This window comes from Limanda limanda, chromosome 7, assembly GCF_963576545.1.
Source record: "Limanda limanda chromosome 7, fLimLim1.1, whole genome shotgun sequence".
In the NCBI taxonomy this organism is placed as follows: Eukaryota; Metazoa; Chordata; class Actinopteri; order Pleuronectiformes; family Pleuronectidae; genus Limanda; species Limanda limanda.
The window spans coordinates 11,111,981-11,135,247 of NC_083642.1; the positions used below are offsets into that span (position 1 = coordinate 11,111,981).

Below are 23,267 nucleotides of genomic sequence, written 5' to 3' on the forward strand. Positions count from 1 at the left end.
CTCCGCAAAATGAGCAATACCCCGAGTGGGCGTCACCGGTATTCACCAAAAGAAGAGAGAAAAACGTGCACGCGCTCGCAACAGCGTAACCTGGCGACCGAGGTTTCGTAGCAACGCAGTGAGAGTGACAGCCCCCCCTCACCGTGACGTCGTGGCGTGCACATTGACGAAGAAAAACAGTTATAGACTAGCTGAGTGACCCGCAGTTCTAATACATATTAATAAGGAGCATCCTGGGTTAGAAGGGCCAGTGCAAGTGCATTCTCTTCACCCTCCTTTGATGAGAAGGCTCCTATGATGGCATACAGTCTCTGCCATCATAGGAGCCTTCTGGCATTGACAATGAATCTTCTAAGTGACACGGAAGATGATATTTATGAACAAGTCAACATTAAGACTTAAATGATTGCGACCAGTCACACTAACACTCTGGATAAAGAGAATAGAAATCATATTTTCATATCAATGGTTAGCTAGCCCGAAAAGAAGCAAGATAGCTAACAGCTAGTTAGGACTGTACATATTTCTCTTTCTCACTGGTAATGGTTGGTAAAATAAGACTTTCACGCATCAGATGTGCAAAAGCAGCTGTGTGAAATGTATGACAGGTGTTCCGTAGAGATGTATGGGTTATTTGTGACCCATGTGTCTAAAATATATTTAGAAGCACAAAATGTAAGTTTGTTTAGAAAGTAAGAAGGAAAATAATGATTTTTTTTAAATCAAAAACAAGATACAAGATGATACAATACATTTATTTCCAAATAAAAGCAAAAGTTGCAACGATGTAGAAAATAAAAACTGAGCCGGGTCACTTTAGACCCATGTTGGGTATCAAAGGGTTAATAATGATGCTAATTAGCCGCATCTGTTTTCTATAATTACATAATCAATTGATTAATGCACCAATAAGTAATAAGATTACCACAAGTAATTTGTGCCACTGTGTGCCTTATATCTGTACCGTCTACCATGTTCTGGGTACTTTGTTGTGTAGTTATATGTTCTGTCTATTTATATGTTTACACCGGGGGTTTAGAGAGAAACAGGATTTCAATATATATGTCCTGTACATATATTGCAGCATTGACAATAAAGTTGACTTGAGTTTTTACACATAAATAAGACACAAGGCCCTAATAGGAATGGCCTAAAATTCCCTAGATCAGATGCCCTTTAATACAAACATAAGTGACATGTGTTAGTAAATGAGGCTCAATATTTATTCATGTTGTCATGATAAGAGGATTAAGGCTTTAAAATGCTCTGTTCTTCTTTTTGGCAAAAAGCCTTAAAACCATCCCTCTACTCCACAGTTTGTCTAGATTCTGCTGTCTCAGGTCTAATTAGTGACTAATTAAGAAAAAATATTTTAAAAACAACTAATTATTTTTCTATATTTACACTGAAACTGTATTCAGGTTTAGATCTAAATATCAGAGGTCATTCTATTGAGTGTTTAATGACTCTCCTGAAACTTTCATCACATATTTTCTGGCCTTAGGAAACTATACTGTTATGGTGGTTTCTACCTACCTTAAAAATCCATAACTATTATAAGAATATGATTATTGTTTATACAGGGTCATACTTATTATTTTTGTTTTATTTAATTAACAATATGCCTATTTAATATAATTTTCAATTCGCGTCCAACAAAATGTGACTCCTTACAAGGTGACGTGTAGTTTTCATACATCTGCAGGGGATTTGCAGGAAGTGCAGGCTACGATAAAACTACAACATCCATGAACCAGCGGGCGGAAGGCTGACTACACACTGCAATGGCTGATGGGAAACTGAGTACGGGAATGATTGTGAATATTAACATTTGATCTGAACAGTTGAAAATTTAAAATTGAAGCGCTTCAACTATACCAAGCACATTTTAAACCGAACAGCTGCAAAAACAAACACAACGTGTGTTTGTTTCTGCGCTGCTCCTCGATACTGGACACGCTGCGTTGAAACTACAGCTCCCGGCGCCACTTTCAACCCGGAAGTGGAGCGGTGATGTCGACAGATCCAAGGAGACGTCGACATGAAACTGTCAGTGACATTTTACAACAAAACGCTGCGGGTCTGTGCTTCAAAAGGACCGTTTCGAGGATGAGTGGCGTCGGCCATTACGTGTTGCTGCTGTCCCTGGTGTTGTTGCTCCTGAACCCGTGCGTACCCGTGCGAGCCGAGCGAGGACAGCATCTGGACCTGCACCAGAGAGATGTCGACGGAGAAGACGTGAAACAAGTTCCCACTGAAAACCGACAAACACCTGTGAAACTAGAGCAAAAAGACGGAGTCGATTCACACGTCCCACAAGAGGACGGACACTCTGTCAGGTCGGACACAGCTAACACTAGTAGCACTGTGAAGCTAGTTAGCTGATAGCTTCTTTAGTATTTCCCATGTACTGCAGTCCAATCACAAACCTTGTTGTTATCACCTGACATTCACTGCATATTTCCATTTAATGTAGCTAAATAGACATTGTGCATATGTATCCTAACACGTACTATAACAGAAACTGCAATACGTGAAGTATGAATCAACTACAATTCAATATTCCCTCATGTATACCTGCCTGAATCTTACAGCACATTAAATTGACCGAGTTTGGAAATCATACAACTATGTACACACCGCCTCACAAGTATAATATACACACTCTACTAATCTACTAATGAATATGCTCATGTCAGTTTATATATGTTGATTTGAGTCATGAATATATTGTCTGTATTCCATGCAAAGGATGTGGATTTTATGCATCACCTTACAGGAAATCATTCAAAGTCGTGATTACAAACACAACAGGTGACCACCTTCACATAGCTGCCTCTGACACCTATCTTTGCACTACGCTTTTCCAAGTCTTCCTCATTTTAGTCGGCTGTTCCACCTCATCCATCCATCCATTATCTACAAGAGTTATAAGAGCCAAAACCCAGCTGACATGGGGCGAGAGGCGGGGTACACCAAGGACAGATTGTCAGGGTATCCCGGTGCTAACGCATAGAGACAACTAACTATTCCCTCTCATTCCCTCTCACACAGGTCTAATGGCACTGACAACTACGGCAATGAGACCCTCCGCAATGCCACAACTACTGTCAAGCCGACCACCCCAATTCCTCCAAGCCCCAAACCCATTCTGCCTGTGCAGACGGGGGTCAAGGCCCAAGAAGAAGAGCAGTCCAATGGGTTGACCATATTCTTCAGCCTGCTGGTTATTGGTAGGTAGACTCTCTGTTACAGTGTTGCTGAATATCTACCTGACTCTTTTTTTTGGTTCTGCTTCAATCCGTTATGCTCAATAAAAATGTGGTTTACAAAAAATGCATTACTTAGACTTCATGCGAAGGATAATAGACAGCAAATGTACAGCCATTTGAGTGTTTAACTAAATTAAGTGTGGATGATCCCGGATGGAGGAAGTGGACAAAGTAGAGGATGTGGTTGAACATTAACATGTGTGAGGTCAAGAAATGCTTCTTCAGGCTCACAAAGTGCCCATTAGGCAAGTTAGTTCACTGCAGGTTAAGTCAAACGCTTACCACTGTGGGGGTTTATAGAATGGAAGTGGCATAAATCATGCATAGGGTTACTAACTAACTCTATACATAGATAATGCCTATTGTTCCCTACTAAACGACCATGGTATTTTCTCTTGGTCCAAATAGTTCATCATGAAAAACATTCTGTTGATTTTGAGAAGCACAACGTTTTTTCGTCTTTTATACCAACTCACAAAGTGGATTGACTGGTAAACTGTCCACACAATCTACAAAGAACCATCTAGAAAGTCCTAAATAGAGCTTCCTGTGATGTTTTATTTCCCCCTTTGAGTGTAAATGCTTTTCTTGATGGACTGACCTTTGTAACTTCTCGTGTTGCCAACGCAGTGTCGTATGATGATCTCATTTGCTGCACTGCATTTTTTACCATATGTATGAATTGCCTTTTTGCTTACTTACTTCATTGTGGCCCTGGGATTTGTCATCATAATTATGCAAATATGCATACACGGGATTTAGCACATTGATAAACATTGTTTCCTTGGCTACTGTCAGAAGTGAATTACATGTTTTATATTGGGGCAGTTATCTTTGAATGCACCATTTCCCAACTTAGATTTTAATATCAAACCACTACATGGTAGTCCTATTTATGTCAAGCAAGTAGATTTTTTTTTTTTTCAAATACATCCTTGCCCAGATCTTAACACTAGATGATGTGGGGACTACTTGGGCTGATCTGAGTTGGTGTGACATGTGGCAGTGCAGACATGGATGTATTTGTCCCAAATATTCACTCGGTTATTTTTTCCTCTCCTCAGGTATCGGCATCATATTGGTGCACCTGCTTATCAAGTTCAAGTTGAATATGCTTCCAGAGAGTGTGGCTGTTGTGTCCCTGGGTGAGTAAGTCTTACATAAGCATTCCTCTGTGCAGGCTGAATCTAGGAGTGTAAAATGTTTCTGTACTTAAGAGTTCTCTAGGAAAGTATGTTTTTTTTTAACGTTGAACTTGTTTGGTAGTTTCCCGAAAAAACGTAGCTTTTTAAGAGCCTGATTAAATTATGAAGTAAATGCCTTAGTGTTTTACATCTTGTGCTCTATCAATCCTTTCTAAACCAGACTGTACGTCATAGTTGATTCCTAACATTATTGACTGTTTGTGTTCATCTTCTAAAGTTTTGTAAGGTTTATAGCAGACAAATAATTTAAATCTAAATCAAATGTGTATTTTAGAACGAAAATGGATTTAGGAAGTAATCAGAGAAAGAGCGATAAAGTTGAATTTTTTTCTGAGGTCACTTGAGGATAATTCTACTTCCTCCAAACCCCTCTACTGTCTCCCTTTTCACATGTTTGTGCAGTTACACTCTCTCAAACTCAGTGACACACATCTGTCTTGACCCTGAAGGTCTTTTCCTCTTGCATGCCCGGCATGCTGCACACGAGACGGCACTCCTCTCAGTGTTTGGCGCAGGGGACTCTGCTGTATAGAGATAACACTCTGCTTACAAATCAGGAAGGACTACTTTTCCTTCCTCATAACTTCCTCTTTCTCATCTAGTCATTGTCAGTGTCTTCCCCTGCGCTAGCTCCTGCCAGCACCTGTAAATCTGGGTCTTACACAGAGCTTTGATGCTTGTACTTATTTCTTTTCCAATCTTATCTCTCTCCTTTTCTCTGCCCTTTACACATCTTTGTGTTTCTCTCACCCTTTTAATTAATGTTCTGTGGGCCGTGTTAGAGGAGAGCTGAAGGCCCAAGGGGACTCTCTCAAAGACAAAAACTAAGACTATAGCCCTTTTATACCCTTTGTATCTAATTTATGCCAGAACTATGGTGGTCATTTGCCAGAAATCCATTTGTTTTAACCACTAAAATAGCCCTTTCCCTCAGGTTTGCACTCTATGTGTTCTGTTTTTTTTGAAATGTCCATATGAAGTTGTATATTATTTAAACAGTGATATTGTTTTTCATATCTTTTGTTCTTTCCAGGGATTTTAATGGGAGGCTTCATCAAGCTTATCGAGTTCCAGGAGCTAGCCAACTGGAAGGTACAGTGTTTGACAAGTCGACACAGCCTCTCTTCTTCTTTCCACTCTGCACTGGCTGCACTACACAATAAATTACCGATATCGCAATGAATGGTGATTAGTTTGGTTTGATTAATTTAGCATTGAGTCAAACAACCACAGTCCTCCATACACAAACATGAACAGCAGACACACAGCCTCTATACATTTTTGGCAATACCAAGGCATTTGGGTTTACAATGAAAAGATGAATATGAGACAAGAGCTAAATTCGATAAAACAATTACAAACAACTGTTGTGCTGAGCAACAGACATCGAACAAGTATCTTTGTGAAAGCTGTGAAGAACACATAAAATCACAGTCTTCCACAGAGGAGTGGTCAAGGTTTCACAGTCCACTGTTCAAAGACTTTGAGAGCAGAATGTAGAGCTCGTACCACCAAGATGCAAAACACCATAAGAATCAAAAGGCCAAATTGTAATTTGCTAAGAAGTATTGAGATGAGCCACAACAGTTGTGAAATAAAGTTTTATGAATCTTATATTTACCTCTACAAAGTGAGAGAAAGGCCAAAGTGTGGAGAAACAACAGATTTGCTCACGAGCCAGAAAAAAACAATCTCTGTGAAGCACGATTGAGGTGGTATCATGGCTTAAGCCTGGATGGCTGTTTCTCCTGGGACACTGAAAGACTCACTAATCTTTATTGATAAGGTAACTCATGATGGTAGTACAGCATTCTGATGTCCACAGGAACATTTTGTCACCAAATTAGAGCGAGGTGAAGCTTAACTCATCAGGAGAAACTTCATCATCCAGCAAGACTGAAACTCAAAACACAGCAAAGGCTTATATCTAGGGGAAATTTAATGTTTTAGACTTTCCAAGTCAATCACTAGACCTTAATCACAAGCACAGCATTCCCCTTCCTAAGATGAGATTCCTCTTGAAAAAAATGACCAAAAATAAACAGGAAACCAAAGAGTCTGCAGTTAAAGGATGTGACGAATGCAACAGTTTGAGGAAGTCGATGGTTTTCAGGCTTGATGTTGCTCTTTCAAACAAGGATTGTGAAATCAATCCTTAATTTAAGACCATTTGTTCCTTTTAATTTTGCCCACTGAAAATTGAGTGGTCTGGTTTATAAAAAGGTGTAGTGTCTTAAATTCTGTTCCACATTTACATCGAAATAAAAGCGGGAAATCTGAAATCAAATGGATTGCCAGCTTGCAGCAGGCTTTGGGTGTGGTTGTCCTATTTGTTGGAAATAATCAACGGCTGCAATTTGAGAAAAGCCACACTTCCTCCAGGGTTGGGAAAATTAGTGTTTTTGGTCTTGTGAAATGCTTGATTCCACCAGCTTCATTTTGACATGTCAAAGCAGTTATTTTGCCACCAGTTTTTAGAAGAAAAAAAAAGTGATGGTGTGAGTACTGCAGCTGAAGATAGTAAGCCTACAGATGTCCAAACATAATTTTAAAACAGTATCAGCACAGCCGGAGAAATTTAAATGGTTAATTTGGACGTATTCATTAGTGGTGGGGGAAAAAATCGATTCAGTTCAGTATCGCGATATTTTGCGCCCGCGATTATATCGATCGATCCCTTGGCTGGCAAAGCATGACGAGGAGAGTTTCAGAGTTTAAAAGATACCTAGTGTGTATGAGGAAAGGATGTTCTCCACCGCAGGAGATATAGTTACGGCCCAGAGGAGCACTTTAACATATGAGCATGTTGACCAACTCCTTTTTCTGAACAAAAATGCCATTATTCCCAAATTAATTTAACATTTTGGGTCATGACCTTGCAGGTCTCAATTTGATTGAAGCTCTAGGTTACTCTATTTATATGATTGAGCTCAGTGTTCATGTGAGAGGTCTCCTATTTGGAAAAAATTACAAAGGTCCTGTGTCCTGAATGTTCAAGGACAAAGTTTTTGCACTACCCTTTCTTAGTTTTTGCACTTCAGTTAATGTGTAGAAGACAATGTTGTTCACAGAATTAAATGTGACATTTGAAGTGAGTTGAGCAGTCTTATTTTCCTCATTTTTTGTAATGCCTTTGAATAATATGGGGGACATGAATTGCAATATATCGCAGAATCGAATCGCAATACTTGCAGTATCGCAATATATCGCAGAATCGCAATACTATTGAATCGTGGCCCAAATATCGCAATACTATTGAATCGTCACATTCCCACCCCTAGTATTTATATTAAAATTGGCTGTGACAAAAATCTCGGATTCACCTTGCTGTAGATAGTAGATCTTTTTCAGGATAAGCCATTTCATTATTGAACCACAAGGTTTGCATGGCTGACATAAAAAGAGTCTGAAACAGCTGAAGGAAATTCAACCAACATTCATTTAATTTTCATTTACAATTTCTTGTGACATGTTAACATTTCTGGTGTGAAAACGGTTCATGATAAATAGACTTTATTTATACAGGACTTTTCCAGTCTCAACAACCAGTCAAAGCACTTTGTGTTATGTTCACACATGCACATCCATACAGGGCCTATTATCACTTTTCTAACACAAACGCTGAAGTGTGTGTTTATTGAAAACCGGCTTTCCCTATTTCTTGAATGATACAATTCATCCCACTGCAAATTTCACCAGGAAATCCCCTACCCACCCAAACCCAGTAAACATGTGATGTTCCTGTGCTGCACTTTTTCATCTCTGGTTCTGTGCCTGTCTGTTTTCCTCAGTCATTCATTTCCTGCTCGCTTATTTTGCTACAAATCCCATCTCTTTATCTCCCCCCCGTTACCTATCCATAATGGCATCCGCTATTCTTTGCTGGGTGTCTCCCCCTGCCTGTCCCTGTGAGCCCTCCTTTATTTCTTCCTGGATCTCATCCTTTAATTAACATTCCTTATTCTATGCCATTGAGTGAGAGAACAAATGAACAAGAGAGGTAGAAAGAGGGATGTGTAGAGTGAGGGGGAGGGAGGAAAACAGGACAGGTTGTGTTAGTGTTTCTTGCACACAGGGGGCCATTGTTTTTTTATCCTGGGGGCCCCAGGGTGTTGCTGAGTCATCAGCGCTAGTAACCAGAGCCCCTGGAGCCCCTCTCCCCTGTTTGCCCCTGTCCTGTGGATTTTTACACCGATATCTCTTTTTTTGTGTTTAACTTTGAGTAAGCATACCTGCTCATCCATCCACATGGCTTCATGATCCATTATCTCTGTACAACTTCATAAAAAATCTGTCTGAGTAGAGCGTTATGAGGTTACACTGTGATTTTCAGTAGCTTCTTTGCAGGAGCATGTAAACTAGGTCCATGGAGACCCAGGCCATGATGCAAATCTATTATGTCTGACCTATTTGTATTTGAGCGAGCCCCTTAGAGGAGGGTGTGCCATGTCACCTGTAAGTGACTAACACAGCCAGTGGAAAAACTGTCATTCTATCAGCATCACTTTTTTCACTTTCAACTCTTTTGAAATTGTGTCTACAGTGCACTTATTTATCGGCTATTGACAATATTCGCTGCCACTTGATGTCGCCACTAGCATCTCAGAACAATATAAAAATGTTATTTGCTGACTACCTAGATGTAATTTATCCCTGCCAATCAGAGATGGTGCCATTACACATTATAAACATGGGAGGGGCCAACCGTTTTACAGGGCAGGACACTGCACTGAAATGAACTCGCCCAGCCACTATAACAAACAATGCTGATGCTGAGATAACAAGACACACACAGAGGGAGTGTGACTTCACTCTCTGAGTAGAATATATTTGGCCTTATTAATGTTTAAAATCTCATATGGAACCTTTTAAAGGTTCACCATCACAGAAGGAATACATCCACTGGCAACCTTTTTTATGCATCATCAACAATCAATCAATTAATCTATATTTATATATATATACACACAAGCTACCTGGATTTTTTTTATTCATTTGTGTTAAGGGACCAAATTCATTGTGCTTTCATTGGGGATGGGGAGTTACAGCTCAAGTGAAGCCAATGGTGTCACCAACAAAGCTTTTTTTTCCTTCTCTCTTTTGCTGGTGCGACATCTAGTGGCAGTGAATATTGTGTGTGTATATATATATATATATATATATATATATATAGACCTGTGTGTGTGTATAACCTTCAAGCCGTGTGACATCTCCAGTCAGTAGCACGTTTCTAAATCTGGCCTACTTGGCTAATCTAGCAAGCCTCCAGGATTTCCTCACAAACCACCAAGGGTGTGCAAACCCCGTAGGCGGCAGCATCCTGTCACCAACAATCTGCTTTCTTTTCCTCCTCCTCCTCCTCCTCCTCCTCCTCCTCCAACCAACCGCTCTATTTTCAGTCCCCTTCGTACAATCCAGCGTGTGAAGAGAAGCTCTTTTGCCCGCATGTGCTTTCCTGCTACTATTCACTGCTTTTCCTTTTCTCTCATCTGCCCATCTCTCCCCTGTGCTCTGACACAGATTGAAGAAGAAATAGCATGCTAGTGCAAAGCAACTCGCTAGCAGCAATTTGTCTCTGCAGGCAAAGCACAGAGAGAGATGCATAGGTGAAAATATTTGCATCTCCAGTGTGCTTCAGATAATAATTTGGTTTGCTTTCTGTTTTGGCATTCTAGCATCCGTTGTTTAATCTAGGCTCTTCATTTTTCCTCAGTGACTGCAGTGGTGTGTTTTAAGCCCCAAAGGGCAGCACATACTTTTAATAGATATCTCCCATGCCGCAGAGAGAGACACACAAGGAGAGCAGTTTTAATTGTGGTTTCAGGGGCCTTTTTCCCATGTGGCGATGTCACAGTGTGTCAAAGCTGATCCTTCAGGGAGCCTGTACTCTGAATGAAGGTCTCTCCGTCGCTCCCGCTCATATTTTCCTGTTATCTTTCGACCCTCTTTTAACTGTGTTCTCTTCATCTTTGGCATTCATCTTTTCTCATTTACTTCAATCTCTGTCTCAGCACTTCCCAAGAGTACGCCCCTCCTCTGCTCTCTGGATTCATTTCATCTTTCCTTCTTTTACAACACGTTTTATTTCTCTGCTGTCTTTCAGCATCCATGTTCCTGACATCTCACCCCTCATAGGTCCACAACTTTCCTCGTGGTTTCAGGAGGTCAATGTGGCGATTTCTAAACCTGCTGAATAATTAGTTGATCAACAAGAGTTTTTATGAATAAATTAAAGAATTGTTTATTTATCCAGCAGATATGCAAAAAAAATCTGCATTTTAAATGTCACAGTTTGCTGTTTTTCTTTATATCATTGTTAATCGATATATTCTGAAATTGTTTGGTTGAAACAACAACCAATTTGAAAATGCCACCTTGGGCTCTAAGTGATTGTGATGTGCATTTTAAATAGTTTTTAGAATTTATTAAGTAAGTGATGAATCGCCTAATCAATAATAATATCAATATTAATCCTAGTAATCTCTCGATCAGTTAACAGGTTAGTTGATACGGTTTTGAAGACTTAATGGCATCCCTGCTAAATTCAGTCTAAAAAATCATAAAATTAGATTTTTCTCTCTGCAAAAGTTTTTTGTTTCTTTTCTACAGAAACATATGTGAATGAACTCCTTTTTGATAAAAACTCACATGAAACTTCCTGTTAGTGTTAGACTCCACCAACTGTCAAAGCTTGCTTACATAATATAATGAGAGATTGTTGCTCTGTTCCATCCTTTCATCAGACACAACTAACGTTCATCACAGCTTAGAAGTAGATCCTCCTTATTCATATAAACATGCACACACACTCACTCACACACTGTCGTGTCTCATTTACATTAGTACATTACATTGAGCAATACTTAGACCGCACACACACACACACACACACACACACTCCACTGTCATCCATAGACACATTGGCAGCCAGAGCGTAACACATAGGCACATGATTCCTACGTGTGATCTGTGAGGTTGGCCCATTTAACTGAGAAGCAACAATGATCTCATTATATCGCTGAAATAATCAAAGGGCTAAGGTCTCAGGGATTCTCTCTCACTCTGTGTGTGTTTGTGTGTGTGTGTGTACCAATATCTTTGTGAGGGCCATTTTAAACATAGACCCTACAGAGTGAGGACATTTTCAGCATGTGAGGACAATTTGGGAGATCATTTGAGGGTTAAGACTTGGTTTTAGGGTTAGAATTAGCGTTAGGTAAGGGTTAGGGTAAGGCATTTCATTTGGATGGTTAAGATTAGGTTAAGGGTCTAGGGAATACATTATGTCAATAAGTATCCTCACTAAGATAGAAGTACAAAAAGCATATGTTGGTATTCACATCCTGTTTAAAGCAAGTGGAAGATAGCCTTTCAAATGTTGCGGGTGTGGGTGGGCGGGTGTGTGTGTGCGTGCGTGCGTGCGTGCGTGCGTGTGTGTGTGTGTGTGCCACATCATCATCCTTGGGTCAACTTCCAAATGAGTTTTGTCACATTAAGGGGTGTTACTCACACCTCATTCATGGCCTCCCTCATCACAATTTCCCCTTTCTCATGACTAAGTATGAAGTTATGATTATCACTGAACCGACCTTCATCAGTCGGACAGATAGTTGGTAGTATTTGTTGAGGACTACATAATAATAACCACAAGCATGTGATTTATGTGATAAAAATGTTTTATGTTTTATTATTCTGTGACACACATAATAATAAAACATAAAACATATATAATTTGCTGGCACTTAACGGTGCTGATTTGCAGTATTACATGTGTAATAACCATGTCCAAGTTAAATTGTTCCATACAAAATGTCCCTGTTCACTTTACTAAAAAGGCTACATTCCCTTTTCAAAGTGTGTATGATTTGAATAAGAATTTCCTATTCTATTCTTCACTTAAAGTGGAATTTCCCCCATATCTTAACAATTTGTTTCTGCTGGCCAGCCAGCGTGGATCTCAAAGCCAAGGTTAATAATCTATCACCTTAACCCTGCAGCTTTAGTACCATTGAATGTGAATTTTTTTGTTTGTAACTTTGTCCTTCTTCTCTTAAAGGAGGAGGAAATGTTCCGGCCCAACATGTTCTTCCTTCTGCTGCTGCCTCCCATCATCTTCGAGTCTGGATACTCTTTACACAAGGTACAACCGAGTGTGCGCATGAAGCTGAACTGACAAACCTCCAAACCTCTTTCTGATGCATTCAGCTCCATGACTTATATCCCTTTTCTCTGTACCTATACTGTGCCCTACTTAATGCTGGCTACATGTTATCTAACACCATGCTACTTCAAATGTCATGCTACTATGCCCATGAATACTTAAAATATGTGTCCATGTACGTTCAGGGGAACTTCTTCCAGAACATTGGCTCCATCACCCTCTTCGCTGTGATTGGCACAACCATCTCCGCCTTCATCGTCGGAGGAGGAATCTATTTTCTCGGACAGGTAAGGATTTTAACAGCATCTGCTTTCAGCTCTGTCGTTGTCAGGGACTGTTTTGTGAGCGGGAACATTGTTTATGCGTTTCTCTTTGACTTTAATACCATTAATACTTTCTTATTTTTCTTACAATCTTAGACTATTTCCCTTGTCTCAGTTGTGCTACAATTGTGTAAATGTGGGTGTCTTTGTGTTTCCTCAGGTGGATGTGATCTACAAGATGTCAATGACTGATAGGTGAGAGTTTTACCCCTTAACTAGCATTCATGTATCGCTTAAGCTGCTTTTCAGACATACTTTGGATGCTTTTACTGACATTCTCAGGAGGCGGCTGTATGTTAGAACAAAAATATGCGATTCAGAGGCTTAGGACTTTCTCCGCAGTTTCTCCAGAACACAAATATCTGTGTATGAAACACGTAGGATACCCTGATGAAGATGTCAAAAGAAAGTTTGGTGATAATGCCCGACGTCGATGTGCTGTACACAGAAACATGTGGTCTCCACATCCTGCCTCAGCCTGTTGTGCCAACCCTCACCTGATGCTGCTGTAGATTAAGAATATCTACACACTTCTAGAGATTTCACTTTTGTACCTTTATACTTTTCACTCTTTCTGTCAAAAGCAACATAAAGGGACATTCTTAATCTACAGCAGCATCACTGTTAACCCCTCAGTCTCTTGTTAAGTTTGAAAGCTTTTGACTTCCATTCATTGGCAGGGTTGCTGGAGATACTATAACTGAGACTCACGCTTTTCCACACCCATGTGTTTTTGGTGAAACTTTGGAGTGTAAATGTACACAAGATCCCTGTTTGTACACAGTCTGAAAAAATTGTGTGTGTGTTGTTATGTATTCAAGCAGGGTGTTGCCGTTTGCAATGAGAATGTTTATAGTCTCACTTGTCCTTATAGCGGAAATGACTCAGCAGATTTTAATGATATTTTTGGGAATTCAGGACATGGGCTTAGTAAGAACAGATTAGATTTGGTCGGGAAAGTCCCAAAAGGTTATGACTTACACTGTTTTTGTTTTCTGGTTTGTTCTTGTCCCTGCACATACTGTACTGTATCAAGCCATCAATTTCTGCCTACACACTTTAATACTCCTCTATAATCCCCTAAATAGACACTGTGCTGGCACATACTTTGTGTAAATAACCTTTTAAAAAGCTGTTCATTTGTACTGTGACATTTTTTACTCTTTCATAGAAAGAGTAACAAAATGCCTCGGGAACACTGGTACAAATATTCACTTGGATTCAAGGATTTACTCACTTGATTTTGTTAGTCAAAGGTCAAAGATTAAGGTCACTGTGGCCTCAACGTATGTTTATATTCTTCTCAGATCTACATGAGGGACTTTCTCTTTAAATTTGGTACAAACATTCACTTAGACTGAAATTGTGAATCTGAAATAAAAAAAAGGGTGATAGAAGGAAACTGCAGTAGTTGGTGGAGGCATACAACCTTGATGCGGTATTTCAGGTTGTTTCAGAGGCATATTTATGTGATTCAAATGACTGAATATGATTGTGCTGCATACCTTGTCTCTGTTGGCTAGTAGATGTTTTGTCCCTGCTCATTAATGTTTGTTTCTGAATGCTTTTTAGGTACGTTCATGCCTGTAAAAGGTTATTTTCACCACTATTAAACTGTAACTCTCCACTTACTCTCTGTCCTCCCCGCCCTGCTGTAGCTTTGCCTTTGGCTCGCTGATCTCAGCAGTCGACCCTGTAGCAACCATCGCCATCTTTAATGCCCTCAACGTGGACCCGGTCCTCAACATGCTGGTGTTTGGCGAAAGCATACTCAATGACGCCGTCTCCATTGTCCTCACCAAGTAAGAGCCCCTATCCGCCCCCTCATGGCTTATTTGTTCTCCAACACATACACTGGATATGTTTACTGTACAGTTGCCCGTGCTTGAACTTTACTCAGCTTCACATCACTACCCTCTAAATTTTGTGAACATGGAAAAACCCTCTGAGTCATAGGTGGATGTACATTCTACCTACCCTGCCTGGGTTTAGGCAGAAAGACTGGTGATGATACGTTAGGGTTAGTGATGAACATCCGGATAGGGACTAGTCTCAAAACACCCCCAGACTCTCAGAATTACTTGTAATTAAGTTTTCAGGTTTTTGAAAATATATTTATATTTATTTTATCATTTGATCAGTGTTGGGGAGTAACGGAATACATGTAACGGCGTTACGTATTTAGAATACAAATTATGAGTAACTGTATTCCGTTACAGTTACAAATTAAATAGATGGTATTCAGAATACAGTTACATTGTTGAAATCAGTGGATTACATGACGGTACTTCTCTGTTTCACGAGTTTAATCACTGTCTCGTAAATCCACCGGAGGCAAAGCCCCCAGGAAGCAGCTGGAGACCAGGGCTGCCGTAAGAGCGCCCGGACCCCGGCGGCGTGAAGAAGCCTCACCGCTACCCGCTCGGGACCGTTACAGGCCCCGGGACCTTGGCTCTGAGAGAGTTCCGTCACTACCAGAAATCTACGGAGCTGCTGATCCGCAAGCTGCCCTTCCAGCGCCTGGTGAGAGAAGACCGACCTGCGCTCCCAGAGCTCCGCTGTCATGGCTCTGCAGGAGACCAGCGAGGCACGCAGGGTTCACACCGGACGCTGAAGCGACGCTAAAATAATATCACCCGTTGACCCAGTAGTATAAAAGCATATGGTCACTTGTTGCTCCAACATTAACTGCAACAGCGTCCCAATTTAATGTCATCCATCTTCAAGAACTTCTCCGCTGTTTGCTCCGTTCAATGTCGGGTGTCGAGGGTAAATTACGTATTCTCCGCCCCCCCCCCCCCCCCTCTCTTTATTTAAAACTCCAGGACAACATAAGGGGAATACAAACTATGGGATGCATGCTTTATCATTTATATCATATAAAATATGTCATCAATATCGTTTAAAATCCTTTTTCAGTGTGTTTCCTGGAGCGATATGCTCGCGTCAAGCGCAAAAAATAGACCCGACGCCGAAACGATCGCTGCACGGCGCGAGGCAGCCTTGGCGCAGGGGGGGGGTTCAGCCTCCGGTGAGACCCGCACAGAGGTGGGAGTGGATGGGAGCCGGACATCCAGCGGGCCCGCAGCATCGGTGGAGAGAGAGTTTAAACTGCTGCTGCTCCACTGACTATAACAACGCCGCAATCATACACTTAAAAAATGCAATACGAACCGGAAGTATTCCAAGTATTCAGAATACGTTACTCAGATTAGTTAATGTAATGGAATACGTTACAGATTACATTTTTGTGCATGTATTCTGTATTCTGTAACGGAATACGTTTTGAAAGTATCCTTCCCAACACTGCATTTGATGCTAAGAGGACTTGTGTTGTCCTTGTTCTGCTGCACTGATCACCTCCAGTGCAGTACACCTCACACACAGTGGTGATTAAGGGAAGATGTCAGTGACATCTTTCAACCTTTGAACGCCACCTGCTGTTTGCTCTATCAATCTGTCAAGCAGATGAATGTGGATGACACCCATGGCGATCACAGATAAGGTTTGTTGAATTGTTACTGGAAGGTTTTCATAGCATTCGTGTCAGATAAGAAAATCATCTTCTCACTCATCAGAGAATACAAGTCCCTTTGACACCCTCAGATCTTCACATCTGTCAGAAAGGGTACTGTATACTTGAGCAGCAGTCTATTTGTAGTATCACCGTGTGTTACCAGGACCGCGCTGACTGTGATCTGTTATAATACTGTTGTCAGATTGGTGGCCCAGTATGAACACAGAAACAAAGTCTTGTCAGACAGGTTTGACAGAAACGGACAGTTGGCAGGAAAACCTTATTTGTACATATCACCTCATCTTATCTTCTGTCTCAGTATTCACTGGCTTTATCTCTCCTGCTCACAACCAGCTATATGTGAAACGGATCTCAAGTGTCTGCGTGCCCATGTTGGGTAAATGAACACATGAATAATAGATTGGCTGAACAATCCTGGCAATTTGCTTGTTGATAGCACCTCGCAGACAAGCTCTTGGAAAGCTACTCTATAGATGGATCATTTGTTCAATGCAACCACACGGCTAAAGCTTTCACTTGGGAACTTGAGCATTAAAACCAGATTATTAATTACGACTGTTTGTCTGAATAACTGTCAATTTTAAGGAGAATTTCAATTTGACAAATAAACAAAGAGATTGTTTCTGTTCCTACTTCCCACTACAATAAATATAAACTATCCAAAATGCAACTTTTTGGACATGGTGATAATTATTGATTATTTTCACCCAATTATAGTCCAAAGTCTATAACTAAATGAGTCAAGTGGGAGAATTTGGTAGCTCATTACATGGGATTGTATTTACTACAAGAGAAGTCACAGATGTTGTATTTGAAATAAGGAAGCATTATTTTGTCATAATAGTTTATCTTTGCCTTAAAGTTTTGCTGCTTAACAGTTCCTGATGTGTTTACAAGTACATACGACTCTTGAAGAAGTAATGGACATAAAACATTCAAAAATAAATTGATTAGAATTATAAGTTCCTTCATGTTAAATTCTAGGAGAGTCACTTGGGTGGTTCAGCTAACTTCTGTTTAGGCAACATGACTTTGATGACATTACAAGCTATGGAGACCTGTCCATGAAACTAATTGTACTCATAATTCCCTTGACAAAGTCTTAACCCTCAAAGAATCCATTTTAACTGGACAGGTCTGAGTATAGTGGGCTCCTTGTTTTTGGACCCCACAACTATGTTAAAATAAGATCTCTCTATCTCTTTCTCTCTCTACTGCTGAGTTTTGAGGATTCAGTGGTGGAGTGTTTCTGCCCTCTAGAGTCAGATAGAGGTATAACAAAAATGATCGGGCTTCACTTCACGTCACTCACTCATTTTTTTCTTTTTTTCTTTTGTCTTTCAGCACAGCAGAGGGTTTCTTTTCCAACTCAGAAAACTCCACGGTTACAGGCTGGGAGACTTTTGTGCAAGCGTTGGGGTATTTTCTCAAAATGTTTTTTGGATCTGCTGCTCTGGGAACCCTCACCGGACTCATCTCGGCCGTTGTATCCTGACTTCTTTTGTGCACGTGTGTGTTTGTGTACTTGACAGTCTTCTCTGTATTGTCTGGTTTTGTTAAATGTTCCCTAACTCTGTGACCAGTTTCTGAAACACTTTGACCTAAGGAAGACTCCTTCTCTGGAGTTTGGGATGATGATCATATTTGCATATCTACCCTATGGCCTGGCAGAGGGATTAAAACTATCTGGTGAGCATACACAGGCACATTTTACAGCATTTTGCACGTTAGACTTTTTAGGACTGATTTGTAATACCATGCTTTCTCTCTATCTTTAGGGATTATGTCCATCCTGTTTGCGGGGATTGTGATGTCTCATTACACCCATCACAACTTGTCTCCTGTCACCCAGATCCTCATGCAGCAGACACTGCGCACAGTAGCCTTCATGTGTGGTCAGTAGCAATTCTTATTTTTCCTGTTTTCTCTTTGTTTTCATTTTTAAAATACGTTCTCATCACAAATTCTCAATTTCTCTCCCCAGAGACGTGTGTGTTTGCCTTCCTGGGTCTCTCCATCTTTAGCTTCCCACATAATTTTGAATTATCCTTTGTGAGCTGGTGCATAGTAAGTGCTCTTGTACTTCCTTGTTTTTATCGGAGTGGCATCTGAGATTGTTGCCATGACAGTCGGTGTTACAGCTCTTGTTCTCTCAACAGTTCCTGGTTCTTCTCGGCCGAGCGGTGAACATCTTTCCTCTGTCATTCCTGCTGAACTTCTTCAGAGACCACAAGATCACACCCAAAATGATGTTCATCATGTGGTTTAGTGGTGAGATGACAGAGTGAACCTTTTTACCAGTGTGTTACCAGTGGGCTATCATTCCCCTAACATAATTGGCCCGTTTCAGGCACCAAGTGAAAGTAGTAACAACCAGAGGTTAAAACAGATAGTGATGATTGTTTATTAGATCAACAGAAAATTAAGCAGCAGCTATTTGGGTCATCATTTCATAGACTTTGTTTTTGGACCTATGACCAGAAAAAACATTTAAAAGATATCCTGATGGATTCTGTAATCAGTGAAGGCCACTTTATATTATTTTCTGCTATTTTATAGATCGAGAATATACCAGCAGATAATTTCATAAAGCTGTGGGTTGTGTTGTTAATAATGAATTAAAGAAAAAAATCCATATTGTCAGCACTAATATTTTCACTGAAAACCAAACGAGCGTTAAAACATTTCCTGTATATGTACAAGTATCAGGTTTCAGTTTACATAATCACATGTTTTTGTTCCAGAGTCTCACTCATGTCTGTTTCCCTGTTAGGTCTGAGAGGAGCCATCCCGTACGCTTTGAGCCTCCATCTGGGCCTGGAGCCCATTGAGAAGCGGCAGCTCATCGGCACCACCACTATCATCATCGTGCTCTTTACCATCCTCTTCATGGGAGGCGGGACCATGCCGCTCATCCGCATCATGGACATTGAGGAAAGCCAGACACGGCGGAAGAGCAAGAAAGACATTAATCTCAGCAAGACAGAGAAAATGGTAATGGGTGAAGCACTTTGGTTCAACTTGCTTGCTTGACATAAAGACAATTTGTTGAAGGTCGCTGTGCCCTCCTCCCATCTGCCATCAGACACTTACTGCCCTCTTCAGAGAGAGAAGCATCAAAGGGTTTATTGTGTTTTTTGTGAGAGACACTGAATCAGTGGGAAGCAAAGCACTCTCATCACAGAGATGCACACGCACGGATAAAACCCTACAACTAGTAAAAATATAATTCACCAGAATTGACTGAAAGCTGTTGTGTTAAATATTTCACAAGACTCCATTGGCTCTGGTTGATGGGTCTTTCTAAGTGCATCCTCCCATTGATGTCACAGGCAGCTTGTGGTGTGTGTGTTTGCATAACTTGTGTGTACAGTATTTGCATGTTTGATGTCTTCCAAAGTGAAGTTCTACACCCCAGGGTACCAGCGACTGGATCTTGCATTTATTCTTACGGCTCTCATGCCCTCTTTGATGTGATTCTCGCTCTTTGCTCCCTCTGCTCCTTCTCCCTCATCCTTCAGCGTGTGATCTCGACTCTCCTGCACCCGTAGCGCTGTCCTGTCATTATGACTTTTCCTTGCACCAAACCTCCTCTCTCCTCCGTGTCTTTCACCTCTTGTCTCATTTGTTGGCACATCTCCCTTCATTTCTTTTTATCCATCTATCTGACTCTCTGCCCCTCTTTTCTTCTCCCTTTGACTCTCTAGGGTAACACCATTGAGGCGGAGCACCTATCAGAACTGACAGAGGAGGAGTACGAGGCTCACATCTACCAGAGACGAGATCTGAAGGGCTTTTTGTGGCTTGATGCAAAGTACCTTAACCCCTTCTTCACTCGCAGGCTTACGCAAGAGGTGAGTGAGAACAGGAGTCCTGTGAGGTGACATGATTTTTTTCGCGACCACTTAAACACATTACATTTGTTTGCAGTTATATAGATTCCAATAAATAGAAATGCTTCACAGTACATCACCCAGCCAGTAAATTCCTATTTTATGAGGCTTGTAATTTTTTTTAAAGCTGTGCAAGGATACTCACCAGTAACTGTAAAAGCCACTTGCAGTAATTGAGTAAAGACCGGCTGCTGGACACCGTCAGTAGAATCCTGAAGCAGTGGCTGCTTCACCTGTTGGTGTAGTTCAGTGAAGCTGGACCCTGACCCGGAGAGCCAGTTGCCGTTATCTTCAACACGCTGTTGTCATGATCAACGTCACTTATGTCAATGAGTTCCAGTGGTTTATTACAATTTTATTGATAATGCTCAAACATCAAATTGGACACCTCACTTCTTTGGGCCCTGAAGAACACACAAGCCAAGTGTAAAGCTTATAAGATGAATTGTTATTCTAAGATTTTTGGAATTATGCGAATGTTTACAACAGTAATATAGTTAAAGCCATTTAAAATGATTATTACAGAACTCCCGAAAATCCCCTCTTACATTAATATATCTTTTTATTGAGCTAAAATAACATCACATCGTTTATCTAACATTTCGTCACACACTGTACTTACTTCCTTCTCCTGGACGAAAACACTTAACTACTGTTCCAGCAGCAGAAAACACTTGTGTCTAAACAGCCCAGCCTCAGATCTGATTTCACAGCGCTTAATGCAAATCAATTTAACTGCGGCTGGGCTCATTAACATTATTAGTCATGGTAAATTTTCCCACGACCACAGTAATATTTACTCCCATGATGGAGATTTACAGTTTGACTCAGTTTGTTTTTTGACATTAAGCAAATATCTGTTTAGAATGGGACGCACTTTCTAAATTTCTGGTCATTAACAGAGCAACATTACATTGTTTGCCAAGGAAAGACATTTCAAACTCAGAAGGCTTTTATCTTCAGTAAACCACAAGGGGCTCACCAACTTAGGCGTTCTCACAGATGTACTTTACTCTGAGATGTGTGTTTTAGTTCATCCATCTGCTCCTGTGCATGTCTGTATTCCTGCAGGGTCCTGTTTATTCTTGCTTGCATGCCGATGTGTGGGTCTGTGTTGTGTATGTAACTGGTCTGTGTCTGACAGGACCTGTTACGAGGCCGGATCCAGATGAAGACGCTGACCAACAAGTGGTACGATGAAGTTCGCCAGGGACCCTCAGGCTCCGAGGATGACGACGATGAGGCCGAAATTCTTTAAACTGAACAGACACTTTCAGTTCATATGAAAACAATGGACGGACATTGTGTGTCCCTGGGCGGCGGGGGTGTGTGTGTGTGAGGACACTCTTCTTTTGTTCACCTGCCACAATGTTTACGTGACAAAGGAGTTTTCCTCGGTGCCCACTGTGGCTGTTCAACACACTCAGTGGCCTGGAAGGTGTTGAACTTTACTTAGTTATAACACTGGATGAAGGAAAAAAAATCTGTGAAATTGTGTGTTTCTCTAATGAATGCCATATTTTTCGAAATGAGATTTTATAGCACAGGGGAAGTTTTATTAATCCAGGGAAACTTTTCTCTTCTAAAGGTTTGGTGTGGGGGGGTGGGGAATCAGGAAGGTATGTGGACAATTTTTGATGTAAAGCAATACTAGAGCACCTTTCTCAACTTGTTCTCTTCACTTTTGTGTTCGTTGTTATGTGGCACCGGCTTATTTTAAATCTGCTGGAATTTGTACTTGTCTACATAAAGTCGCTGCAGCCTCTGTTTCTACAGTTAAAAGCCACAAGCTGCTGCTTTGAATATCTTCCTAGAGTGAATTCTCACTGGGTTATGCATGTGGAGTAACGGTTCTGAGTTAATTTATTGAAGGACACATACTGTATGCATGCATGCATACATGTATTGAAGATAAAACAAGATGTGCTCTATCGGCTTCACCCTCCAGCGAACAGCCAACAAAGAGAAATACAGGAGAGAGTTGAATCTAGCAAAATGTGCACGGGTAAACCAATACCATTCATATCATTAAACACAGCTTACAGGAGAATAATAATGAAGAATTAAGCAAATTGGAAATTGCTTTCTTTTTCAAGGATGGTCCCAGTATGGTTTCCTTAAATCAACTTTTCTCTTTCAGTTTCCGTTCTCTGGTGAGGTTCCTGCCTCTTCACTGTGAATGTTTAATTGAATTCAAGCTATAAAATAGAACTCGAAATGTTGCTTTTGTAAGTTTTCCTCGTGGATTTATGTTGAGGATATAGCCACTGAAGAATGTGAGGGTAACTGGGAATTTGATCATGTGAATGTTAATGTATTTTCTTCCTATTTATTTATACAAATGTTTGTGTTCTTTGTGGGATGAAAGCTTTTATACAAGCTCTATGAGCAATTTCAGACTTATAGAAGACATATCTATTCATGGTTGCAAATGTCTTGTGACAAAATTAAATAGTTCCTGCTTTTTTAGAGAAGTATCGTGAAGTACTGCATCTTTTTGTGATTTATGGATGTTTTTAGAGGAACTGAAATCAAAGAAGTGCCGTTAATACTCTACCACGTGTTTGATAACGTAAGAGAATTAGAAGAAGTCAGTAAAGATTTAGTGTCTTAGTGTCACCTTGATAATCAATGTTATTTATGACTTTAATAACTTTATCTTACAACATAAATATATCCATATATTTCATTTTGAGCTGCAATCGTATTCTTGTCACTACACCTATTTCATCTGCAGGTATTTGATTCGCACATTGTAAATTTGGAGGTTATTATGTCTAGTGAATAGAATATGAATTAATTATGTGTGGTCATGCTGGGGAACAGGCGAAGCTCTCATGACTCAACGACGCGCTGACATACCCTTGAAACGCTT

The 23,267-nt window shown here is 40.6% G+C and overlaps 1 protein-coding gene across 1 annotated transcript; it reads left to right on the top strand.

The window, feature by feature from the left end:
* The first annotated feature begins 2,020 nt into the window (after positions 1-2,020).
* On the top strand, positions 2,021-22,805 carry slc9a8 (solute carrier family 9 member 8). Its single transcript, XM_061074244.1, has 16 exons — positions 2,021-2,339; positions 3,055-3,233; positions 4,337-4,417; positions 5,511-5,569; positions 12,534-12,617; positions 12,824-12,925; positions 13,122-13,156; positions 14,620-14,763; positions 17,844-17,985; positions 18,083-18,188; positions 18,278-18,394; positions 18,484-18,566; positions 18,659-18,770; positions 19,273-19,493; positions 20,207-20,353; positions 21,537-22,805. The coding sequence occupies exons 1-16, from the start codon at positions 2,110-2,112 to the stop codon at positions 21,648-21,650; spliced, it is 1,956 nt and encodes a 651-aa protein (XP_060930227.1). The 5' UTR covers positions 2,021-2,109; the 3' UTR covers positions 21,651-22,805.
* The last annotated feature ends 462 nt before the right edge of the window (positions 22,806-23,267 follow it).

Excerpts from the sequence above, each read along its gene's own strand:
- slc9a8 (XM_061074244.1), top strand. The coding sequence starts at position 2,110 with ATGAGTGGCGTCGGCCATTACGTGTTGCTGCTGTCCCTGGTGTTGTTG. Across the intron at positions 18,395-18,483 it reads CACAGTAGCCTTCATGTGTG|AGACGTGTGTGTTTGCCTTC; the intron begins GTCAGTAGCAAT and ends TTCTCTCCCCAG. Across the intron at positions 19,494-20,206 it reads TCAGCAAGACAGAGAAAATG|GGTAACACCATTGAGGCGGA; the intron begins GTAATGGGTGAA and ends TTGACTCTCTAG.